Source organism: Anas acuta, chromosome 18, assembly GCF_963932015.1.
Source record: "Anas acuta chromosome 18, bAnaAcu1.1, whole genome shotgun sequence".
NCBI lineage: Eukaryota > Metazoa > Chordata > Aves > Anseriformes > Anatidae > Anas > Anas acuta.
In genome coordinates, this window is record NC_088996.1 from 6,500,293 (window position 1) to 6,512,794 (window position 12,502).

Genomic DNA, 12,502 nt, shown 5'->3' on the forward strand with positions numbered 1-12,502 from the left:
GATTACGTAATTTGGGGTATTTCTGCAGAACGAGCTTTTACAATATTATACTCATTCTGAATACACAGCATATGAAATTACTGTAAATCATTTAAGCATGCTTCATAGTTTCTGCATAAAAGAGAATCTCTTCTATCTCAGTGGGAATGTACAAACCTTATTTTCTGCATATATTTAATTTCTGTTAACCAAAAGTTTGTAAATTGCTACCTGCCCCAACTGTATGTCTTCATGAGAAACACCACCTAAAGACAAGTACAGTATTTTATTGCTCCTCTTCCACCACACTGATTTTTATCTTGCAGTGAGGTGCATTGTCTTATATACAGTTTTCTCCCTTTTTGCAAGATAAAAATTATGATTTTTTAAATGTTTTTATTATACAACGAACTCTTTTAGTACGGTACTTCTCGCTATTAACAGCATCTCTGATATTCTATCAGATCAGTGTAATGCAGCAATGTAGCACAAAGTACACACACCCCTAGGATATGAGCCACAATGTGAAATAAACTGATTTAGATCCAAGAGATACAGTATGCGGGATTTTTTTGTTGTAATTCCTGGCTGAAGCGAAGTTTCTCAAAAGCTGTATAGTTCTTCACATTTAGTAAGCATCCATCATAGACTTTAGACAAAATTGCAATGAGAAAGTTTACATTTCTGTATGTACTTAATGAAATCTAAATATAGACTGTACTTCATTCAGATTCTGTCACACACCCACAACATTTAATATTTCAGTCTGATGCCTCTAGGGTAAGGGAAAATGCAAATAAGTTTTTGTTTCCTGCTTCACAGATACTTTCACCTCTAGATATTTGTTCCAGAAGGACACTAATCATAGGAAATGACCTAAAAATCATTAGTGTTTACAATTATGCTGACTAAATAAAGAAATTTTGCTTGCCAAATAGTTTGATATACACTTTAGCAAGTCTGAAAATGCAGGATCAGGCATTTGTCCCTTGAACAGTAATGAAAGACACTTGTATAAACTGAAATCAGTCCACAATAGGCTGCAAGTGACTGCAGCCTTTGCTGAAAGACTGAATTATGCACGTTTTTATAAACAAGTCCTATTAACTACCTCCAAACTATTTAATTTTATTTTTTTTAAGACCGAAACTAGACATAAACTGTTATAAGTATCAGCTTTCCCATACGCATCATTTTGCTGTCAGACAAGATATTAATCTGGTTCTTGGTTTACTACTCCCAAATAATCCAGGTCTAGTCTAACTCTGAAAATGCAAAGGCAACAGGCCAATGACAAAAGGCAAAATGTCACAGAAAACTTCTCAAACAAAACACAGAAAAATACTTCCAAAAAAAAAAAAAAAAAAGACTTTAGAAAAGGTAGAACATGCATTAAATAAGTTGAGGTGAAGAAGAGGCAAATTAGGAAAGCCCCAATTTAAATGATAAACTTTTGTGTTGAGTCCCACAACAACAATGCACGCTGAAGTCTTCAGACACAAACACTGGCCAGTCCTTTACAACTGAGGCAATAAACAGGGGAACGTGCCAATAAGGAGAGATATTACACAACTTCATATTTGAAAGTTCACACAAAATATTATTAACGATACGACCAAGAAAAAGCCAACAGGAAGAATGGCTCGCCTCACTTCTTAGAATGAGACAAGAAAGGCGCCAATTTGGACCTGCAAGCTGCACATCTGAAACAGTTTACAGTATTTCCACATTCTCACAGTGTGTTGTAATTCAGGGTGCTTGTGCCACACAAACTCGTAGATCTGAATAAGCAACAGCTTGCAGTAAATTCAGACCAAACTCATTTCCAAGAATAAGATGTTTTCCCACAGACACAAGCAACAGTCTTCCAAGAGCCCTAGCATCCCATGATGCATGGCTGAAGAGTTTGTAACCAACTGCCAGAACGATCACACACAAAAGAAACAAAAAATGACCCAATTTATATTTAAATACTAATAAAAAGGAAAACAACATATCTCACCTTCGTTTACAAAATTCAAAAAGTGTCTTCTATTTGCCTGGAATGACTTTCAGAGCTGAATGATTTTTACACATATGTACATATAAAGATCTACAGTGACACTGACCATGATATGATACATACACTACTGTACCAAAGTATATACAGTAATACAATAATAGAGTGATATGTAACTAAAACGCATACAAAAATATGTTTAATTTTACTAGACAAATCCAGACACAGCACTGGCTGGAGAGTGTGTCTATGTCATTAATTGGTAAGAAAATAGTTTACTTACTTACTGCTGTGTTTTTGTTGTGGGACCCCCAAAGGGTAGTAAAACTCACAGAACCTTTTATTAATGCTAATATATAAGAGAAGGAAATTTTTATTTTTGTTTTTTTATAACTTTGGCTCAGCTTGCAGTACTTCTGCTCAGGAAGAGTACCTTTGATAGATAAATCAAGCATGTAGAAGAATCAGCATCAACAGTTTAACATCATCAAAGGTACAACAGCAGTGTAAAAGCAGCAGACAGCAGCTTACAAGGAAGCATCTGAGATAATTACTCCTACACATCCTCAGAGGTATTTCTCAAACATCATTACCTGATTTAGATGCTTTAGACTTTCTAAAATATGAAGATAATATATGTAACTGCTGCAGATTACCAGATGAGAGGTTTAGTTTTTATTTTATTTTGTACGGAAGGTTTCTGCTGGTATTACAATAGGTTCTGGTTACTTCTTAAAACTAACAGTTCTTTTTGAAATCAAGATTTAAAATAAATATTTCCTAGATAATGATTCATATGGCAAAAAAATATGAGAAGCAAAACCTCGGATATTAAAAAAAATAGTAAAATTTTACCATGAAGGGACCGTTCACCATTGAAATAATTGGAGGTGTTATTCAGGCAGCTTACAAGATCTCATGTGATCAGTTACAGTCTCAGATGAAGGGATGGTAATTGGAAGCTGAGAAAATACTACTGTTGTAATGCAGTCCCCAAAACCCTTGATTGCTCTTACAGTACCTATTGTGAAATTATTTCAAGAACAGCTGCAAAGGCTGAACAATTTCCTGGAATATTTTTCCAATGTTAAAACACCCTCACCCTCCACACTAAATCTTTCACGTAGGTACACCAAGTGTTGGGCACCAGTATTGGAATCAGAGATTGCAGTTCATAATTTCAATGCCAGCATTACAGTACGTTCCTCAAAAACAGGTTATGGCAACAAAACAAACAAAAAAAGAAAACTAATCTTCCATCAACACAGAAAGGATACTAGCAGCATATTGTTATAGTTGCTGCTTTAAAAAAAAAAGACAACAACACAACAATAAACCATTAGAGATTATGCATCAATCATCCAAAATCATCCAAGATGAAGCTAATTTTTATATTCTACAAAAAAAAAAAAATCAACTTACTCTAGGACAGAATGAGTTGCAGCCTGTGGATGGTATCGGTACAGCAGAAGGCAATGGTTTACTCGAACAACTTCACCACCCTTTTGGATGTGTTTGTAAAAAAATAACAAATCTTCTGGAACACCCTGGAAAAGAAGCAGTTATTTCAAACCAAGAAGTGACCAGTATTCATACTTACATCTGGATATATATTTCTGCCAAATGAATGTTTAACAACATTTTATTCAAATTCTTTCTGTACATCTCCATGAACTTACCTGAACATCTGTAGGAAAGATAAAACTATTAAAAAGGCAAGCAGTGTTGTTTAAAAATGAACTGCAGCTGACCACAAGGACATAGGTGGAAATATAAACATCATCAACCTCATCTCCTTTTGAGAGGGAAAAGCTTGATACATGTCAGTCCCGTAAAGAGAGAAATGCAGCTGCTTACAGTTCACAAAGCCTGTAGTGCCAAGTAACCAAGTAATTTACTGAAAGGGATCAGTGACTTCAGAGAGTGGAGTTTTTGTTTTCATAGAACTGGTGTTCTTTCTTTGGTTGCTGTACAAATATATATTCTGGTCTCTACTTAGGAAAGGTGAGTCAGGCCCCATTGTGAGAGACATGAACTTCCATTGTAAAAAAAAAAGTTGGAATAAGGCAACATCCAAAAAGTAACATTTTCTTCCAACATGTTCCCATGCTATGGTCTTCCTAAAGGAATTACAAGCTATAGTGCTGAAACACTATACAGGAAAAAAAAAATCTTCTAGAACCTCCAGAAAATACCAGAAATATCATGATTACATGCACCTAAAATCAGAAAAATCCCACCTAAAATCAGAAGATCTTCACGTCAGAGGCAGTGTGTCAGAAAGGCAATCATACGGCACACAATATTCAGTTACGTTATGCATACCAAAGCATAAACCACCTTTAAAGCTTCAGCCCTGCTCTGAAAGTGTACAGGTAGCATCTATTTACATTGTGCAATGGTGCAACCTCTTGAAAAAAAAATGAAATATGGCTAGAACATCCATTTTTCTATGTTTATATATAGATTTTTCTTTCATCTAACCTAGTGTTTAAAGGGTCACAAGGCTTTATCAAAATAAAAAAAGAACAACTGTGCCAACTAAGCGTAGAATCAATAAAAAGCTGAAAGATAATATGACAAAGTTATAACTAAATGTACACGTGAGGAGGAAAAATAAATGAAAGATAGAGAAATACATTTGTTCCTTATTCTTACTTGTATTCATATGCGTGAGTAAGGGGGGCATAAACTTCAACTGTAGATATTCTATTTCAATAGAAAAAAAATAAAATCCCAAGTTTTTTTTTTAAAAAAAGAGTTGAATATTTTTCCCCATTACCACATCTTCTGAGTTTCTTCCATAATTAAGAAAAGGAGATTCTCTAAATTAGAGTTCTGGACACAAAATCCCCCTGTGGTTTCTTCTGGCCGTCTAGTTACAACAGCAGTAGGGTTCAATGTCTGCTTTTCATACCCACCACGCTGAGTGCTCATGTCTGACAAGGTCTGGACTGAGCAGTAATGGGGGGAGGAGAGGAATGAGACAGAAAAGCTTTGAACCCTGGAAAACAAATCCAAAATACTCAGCTGAACATATGTATCTTGGGAGAAATCAGAAGGCAATCAAGCTCTGTACTTCACAGCTCCAGCCATCACTACATAACAGATTGATTTAAGGCGCTGGACCGGACCACACTCCCCGATTCAGAAATGCAATGGATTCTGATCGGCTTGCTTGGTAAGGGCAGCTGACGTGCAAGTTCATCTTCGTAAATACTTGTCTGTCTTCTACCTTGACTTCAGATACAGAAGAAAACTTTTAGAGAACTTCGTGCAATTAATACTTTACATGAACCTACAGTGAAAGTCCCAAAAGAAACCTGGGGGAGGTTGGAGGAGCGGACAGCAACCACAGGCATCAGTACAGAAGAAAAACACAAACTCAGATTCTTTGCATTTATTTCATAGCCCTTTCTATCTTTTTCTTATTCTGAACTTTCATGGAATTCCTGAGAGCCAGCAGCAAGATTTAAACCTTCTCCAAACCTTTTTCCAGCCACAAAACAGACCGTGCCAGGGAGGGCACAAATGCTGCAGCACATACCAGTTTGCTGCAGCAGTCATATTTTGATTTGGAGATTTCATTACATCACATACATCACTGCAACTCTTTTTCTTTTGGATATGCATTTACATCATTCAACTTAACCATTAATATATTAAAAAACGAGAGTTATTGCTGAAGTAAAAGGATCTTTCAAAATGCTGTTTGGTTCTGGAGTGCTCTTTTGCTTTAGCTAGCAGAAATACTTTGAAATAAAGTACACTCACCCCTAGGAATGAGCAGGTGCCTTGTATTGCTCAGCAGTGGCCTCTCACATTACAAAGGAGAAGCACTGACATACATTTTTCAGGGGAGGAAAGATGTTGACTGTGTTATAGATCCTGCAGGGATGGGACTTCCTATGGCTCTTGAGTGTGTAAGTTTGGTGCAATACAAGAGTTTCTTCCCAATTGAGACACATTATTGGATCCAGATGGCATTTTAAACATCAGGAATCTTTGTCAAACAATGCAACTTTCAAAGAAAAGGCTGCTTAATTCTTAAAGGGATATTTTAGTATATTTTTGGAAAATGAATACCCATAGCTAAAAGTATCAATTAACAATCTAGCATTTCAGCAATAGGCTACCACATAAATAGCTTTCAGCATTAATAAATATAATTGAACTGCACAGTTTACATGTTACTGAACTACAAATGGGATTTTCCACATTATAGGCAAAACCCAACCCTTTATGTCCTGCTGCACGAAGGGAAAAACTTATTGGCCTACTACACTCAAGCTTGTGCTGATCAGCTGCTGATTACAGCTCCTAGGGAAAAATGCAGCTTGCACCTGCTCAGTTCTAAGCAGTGTGCACCAGCCACATTCACATAAATAGTTTGCTTTAACATGTTGCTATTAAAGAGGTGAAGTTTTTGTGTTTACACAGGTTTTTGGACAGGTATCACTTGACTGTGTTAACACTTGTCTGTATAGATGAGGGGACTGATATTGTACACACAGTGGGATGTCAAGCAAACCTTAAGTTGAAGTGAAGTAATTCCTTGCTCAGGGACCAAACTAATCATTCCATGATTCTTCTTTTCTTATCTCCTCACAGCTCTTCATTTCGTACTCCTTGCAGATCCCTGCGTATGAAACTGAATTCCAGCTATAGTGTCCTCAACAATGCACTTGGCAAGGAGCTGCAAGCCAGCTACCACTACAACAAGCAATTCTGGCTACAAATTTTGCAGCTCCACGTCAGTGGTTGGTATCTTATGCCCAACCTACACGGTTCCTAAAACAAGAACAAGAATCTGGAGGATGAGGACACTGATCAACAATTTCTGGGGGGCTTTTAATGAAAAACTTGCCCTCTGTGCAATGCTGTTCCTCAGCTCCTGTAACTGAGCTGCTGAGTAAAAACCAAACTACTTATTCTCTCAAAGTACTTAAGCCAACAGCTGTCCAAGAGTATTTCCTCAAAGTCTTGAGCTAAGTCTTGGATTTGCAGAACTAACGCATGCAGAGGGGTCGGTAGCACGAAGGTGAACACAAAACACACCCTCTTTTAAATGAAGGATTTTTCCTTAGAAATAAATGCTGTTCTGCCAGGCACTAAAATCTCTTGCTCAGCTTCAGCTGGTGTTCAAAGTGCAGTGCACACAGGAAGAGCTATTAAGAACTAAATAAGAAATTGCAGCTCTTCTCTAATTTAAATTAAAAAATGAAATGACTTCACAACTAAAGCGATTTATCAATAATTATCTATCTTTCAGTATTTTCAGGAACTTCTCATTGAAATTACTAATTTCAAAGAGAAATCCTAATTAATAAAAATATTCCTTACTTTCACTTCCTTCAGGATAGTCACCAAAAGTGTGAAAGCAGACTAACCACAAGCTAACTCCATATTAAATTGCTGTTAATAGCTTCTCTTCAGGATTATCCAAGATATACTTAAGTCTCTCTGCAAATCTGTCACACCCTCTTTTGGTTCCCATCCAAACATAGTTTTAAATCATTTTGCCTTAGTTATAAGACCTGAAGCCTGTAATAATGTTAAATTTGCTTCATTGTTTGTAAAATAACACGTTAGAGGAAACTAAAAAAAAATTCTTTCATCCAATTGTATTGGCACAGAGAAGAGAAGTTCAATTAACAAAGGTGATAGGGATGTCAAATGGAAAGGACGTGGTAAATTTTAAATCGTATTTAATAATAGACTAGCACAAATGTCATTAGGCATGGAGTACGGGTTAATTTTCAAACAGCTTATAAAGCATAATTTATCATTGGCTCCATCACTTTCATTTGTTTTTAGATCAAATACTGATCTCTGTTCAGCCTTAACTATACCAAGCCAAAAACATTAGTGCCTGTGCTTTATCCAGATTTTTTTTTTTCTCCAGAGCATTTTGATAGGTTATTTGACAGACTGACTGTATTTTAATTCATGTTCTGAAAAAACAAATTCCTACTTAGCCTTTTACCTTTCATGCCTTATTGTAACTGCCTGCTTTTCTGGAGGGAATATTGGAGTGCTCTGGCAGAGAAAAATGGAAAGATATATTAGTTACCTCCTTACAAACTGCAAAGTTACCTTAGAGCTTTGCAGCATGTGCTACAACCTCCTTTGCACCAAAGCATACTTTGACACCTCCTCAATTCCTGTTTTTTGTGACCCTTTATCAAAACCGAGCTTCTGAGACTTTGTTCTGAAACACAGTTGCATTCAGAAAGGCCACTGTCTTATAACACGCTACTCCTTCTGGGGCTCATTAAGAATAATTTCCCCCTGTTTACACGTTAAGATTAGTTTAGAACTTTAAGTCAACCAGTCTATTTTTACTTCTCATACACTTAAAAAGGAAGGTTAAATGCAGAGGTGACGGGCTGCAGTTCAAAGAGAAGCATTTCTATGTTGAAATTTGAGACCAATGAAAACTCTAGAGAAAGAAACAAGCATGGCAAGCTATTGTCAGGATTTCAAGAACAATACTCCTTGAATATAGCCAAGACTACACAATTTGCCATGTTTGCATGCAGAGGAGCCTACAGGTAAGCAACCCACAATTACATTGTTATTATTGTACCCTAGATTTCTTAGTGCATTTACCTGAAACAACAAACCATTTTTTTTTTATTTTTTTTTTTAGCGTAGTGCCATTACTGACAAACAGCTAGAACAGAAGAATGACTTGCCAAGAGACAAATAACTTGCCTTCCCAGTGATCTTCACCTGGCCATTAACAACAACCAAAATCTGAACTTCACTCTGAATAATACATTTTGGTAGAAGCACAAAGGGCCAGGTAGCCACAACAACAAAATACTGGTTTTACATGCAATGGAAGTGCAGTATCAAATATACATACCAGTAATTTCTCTTAGGAAGTAGCAGACAACATGTCTACCAATGTGAATGACCTTTTATGTTCCTTACTTTAACAGATAATATAGCTTTGAAATCTCCTGTTCATATTGTATAAGACCCTGTAGATTTGTTCTCAGCATAGCTTTTAGTCACAGTTTGACTTTTCACCCTGGGGTGTTAGCTGTTAGAAGACACCAAGAAGTATGCAGGAAAAAACAATCATGAGGCTGATGTCACACCCTAATTTTCAAGTGTAATTTCTGATGGGTTTAGTAAAGTCCTGCAACTTCTTTCAATAAGTACATATTGCATTCCTTATCTTAATTGGTTGGGTAACATGAAGATTACTTCTCTTTATTTTCCTGAAAAAATAAGTCAGAAATATGGTTCACATAACTCTCCTCCTAGCAGCAGATATTACTTAGAAGGTTATTTTCTAGGCTTGTGTACTGGTCATTTCTATTGTGTTACTTTAGTCTCAGCACATAATAAGAGTTTGCTATAAAATCAGATACCTCCAAGTAGTTCTTTAATTGTCATATCTCAGAGGTTGCATAAAAAAACATCTCAACAATTTTATTTAATTAGCAATTGGTGCATAAAGCAAACTTGTCAGGGTTATTAATCACCATTTCTGAAAATACTGCTTGACATTGTGCTTGGACATTGACACAGAGATTACACAAAAGGAATATATTCCCAACATCTGCAGACCTTGACCAGAAAGAATTTTATTTCTAAATACATTTTGTAAACATTTAGAAAAATTCTGTTTTGCATAAAGCCTGGATAGACAGAAAGATACATGCATACCTACCTCTAATAAAAGAAGATAACATCACAGCTTACTTATTTATATTCTATCAGTCCACCCATACTATTAACATAAACATCAAATCACCATTTCTTCCATGGAAGAACTATATTCCATTTGTACTAAGCACTGAAATATGAAGAACAGGTGTTTGGATTTAATTCCAAATGAGAAATGCAGCTTTTTGGCATGCAAACAGTTTAGCAAATGGAGAAGGATGAAATGTGGACATTTGTTGGCCTGCTTCTGTGTTTATTTGCAGCAATATGACACTTAAGAGGTCATACCGTTAAATAGTAACTCAAAAATGGAGATGGAAGTGATCAAGTTAATATAATCAGATGATGGGTCAGGTCAGAACATACACATGCATGAATAAGACTGTTAAAAGTACTCATTACTGGTTCCTAACAGCACCACTTTATAACAAACTATTGATATATACAGAAAATCTTTGCCTGAAATTATTTTCAAATGGAAAAGTGTTAAACCAATACTAAATACTCACAGTACTAAATGTTAAACAATTTAGGACCTGATTTTCCTCTAAACCTTCATATGACAAAGGTTCGACTTAACTGCTTATGGCCTGTTGCAACCCATGTTAGAAGGGTATTTTTGTTGAAGGTCCTCCATATTAGCCAGAGGCTGAATTTTGACATGTTGGACAGTTCATGATGGGGAAAAACAAAATTTTTAACTTATCACTGCTACTTTTTAAGACTTGAAGGACATATCTTACATGGCTGCTGAAAAATCATTAGGATTAAGATTGTTGACTAATTACATCTAAATAACTGGTGGCATAGCTTCTACGTGATTATATATAAAGCAAAAACAATAAAGAAAGAAGAAGAAAAAAGAAACACACACAAAAACCAGAACAAAGTAAAGAAAATCAAATGTAAAAACAAAGAGAACAGAACAATGGTCTATTCAATCTAACCTTGATCTTTATCATTAGGCTTGCTGTTGTCCTTATTGTGGTTTAGCTTTCTTTCTTTTTTGAGCTTGCTTACAATGCCCAAGAAGTTAAGTCAAACGTACTCTTCAGAGAATGAAAATACAATGATAAGGAATTATATTTAAAAAAAATCAAGAGCACGGGTCAGTAAATATAGGTTGTACTGGGAGGCAGGCATTGTTGCCAGTTCTGCCACTCACCCGTCACATAAGTAAGGGCAAATCTTTTCACCACTCTAAACACTTCTCTTCCGTCTGCCATATCTTTAAATTACATTTTTTTTTGGCAGACCAAAGGACAATATTTGTTAATACTCATACACACACATGTATATGTGTGTATATATTTATGTAGTATACATATATATAATATATAAACACACTGCATAGCACAGGAGAGCTCCATTTAGAGCCCTATAAAAAGAATAACAATGTTAAGTTGTGGTTTAAATAATAAAATACTAAATAGCTGTAGCAGATTTCTTTATAGTACTAATAAATGAAGGCTTTCAAAAAAAAAATCAGAACCACCCATTCTAGCCCTAAAACATCACTTAAACCAGTAGAAACAAAACCCCTAAGCTCCAAAACACACAGAATAGATCCAAATGGCTCTGAATTCGATTATCACTCACTTTTCCACCCTCATCAAATTTTCCCACGTGATAAAACCATTCTCGAGAACAGAACCAGGTTGGCATGATCACAGTAGGTCCATGGGAGGTAAACACCTAGAAAAAAGGTGAAAAAAGTCTTAATTAAGAGAATGTCAAAGTAGCACCCATTGGGGAACAACTTAAAGCTTATGTATTCACATAAAATCTTAAAAATACTTATGCTCATACTTACTATCCAGCAATTTTTATCACTAATTCAAGTGCTTAGAATTAAGCATATGCTTCGTGCCTAAGATGTAGTGTATACCAGCATCTTTGAGCTGTCACAGCCAAATTAATCTAATTACTACTTCATATTTCTTAACCTTATATTCTATCATAAACTGCAACACATGCAGAGGACTATATTTCAAATTTTGAGAAATACACTGGAAATGACTGTTCTACTAAAAGTGCCACTGCTGATATTGAAGGGAATGAATTGAGAAGAATCTTGAAAAGTTGAAGTTCTTAAACTCTAGAATATTACATTGATTTCTCCATTTTGCATTCCTTATACATACATTAAGTAAGAATTTTTATTGATCTTTTATTTCTGTCATAGACATTTAAAGCTTAATCAAGCTTGGACAGGTAAGATACAATTTATTTTAATCATTACCAGAGCTCTATGGATTTGCTACCCAGTGGTACCTACCTTAAAAGGTTGTTGAAAAAGAAAATGCTTTAGGGACCGAAAAGGGAGTGGCTATTAATTTCATCCTCTTGAATAGTGACAGCCAAGAACTACACAGATCAGTCCTTGAAGCTTTAAACAAACTTGTTGTAAACAAAGCCATGAAATAAACCAGAATCTGGATTATGGAAGGTAAACTGATTCTTTCTTTTATTACAAGATGAATTATCTGGCCAAACAAGAGACTGAACTTGTCAAACAGAACGTGCAAAGTTAAGACAAGATAATATGCCTGCTTCGAAGAACTGTGCAGGAAATAAGGAACACAGCCTCGTTTACAAAGGCAGAAGGAACGAAACTTCCTGATTACTGCCAATCTCCAAACACTAATGAAAATGCTGATCTTATGAGCAGATGATTCCATAGCATGCTATATAGTGGCAAAATTAATATTCCTGTGTAGTTGAAAGTCTTAAGCACTAGTGCACAAATGCAAATTTTGTCATGTGCATCTAAGCATTTACGTCCTATCGTTGTTCCTCCTGACTTCAACCTGGGATGGAGCTCCTCAAACTCTGCATCTG

At 35.7% G+C, this 12,502-nt stretch overlaps 1 protein-coding gene across 8 annotated transcripts in view; it reads right to left on the reverse strand.

Annotated features, from left to right (window-relative positions):
- B3GNTL1 (UDP-GlcNAc:betaGal beta-1,3-N-acetylglucosaminyltransferase like 1) overlaps positions 1-12,502 on the reverse strand; it is a 126,186-nt gene that overhangs the window by 29,219 nt on the left and 84,465 nt on the right. For all 8 annotated transcript variants that reach the window (XR_011088831.1, XR_011088830.1, XR_011088829.1 and 5 more), the window contains 2 exons: positions 11,261-11,356; positions 3,401-3,525 (listed from right to left, as the gene is read on the reverse strand). Coding sequence is in view for 2 of the 8 variants with exons in the window: in XM_068655405.1 (XP_068511506.1) it covers positions 3,401-3,525; positions 11,261-11,356 (221 nt within the window). In the remaining 6 variants the exon portion in view is untranslated. The remainder of the gene's footprint in view (positions 1-3,400; positions 3,526-11,260; positions 11,357-12,502) is intronic.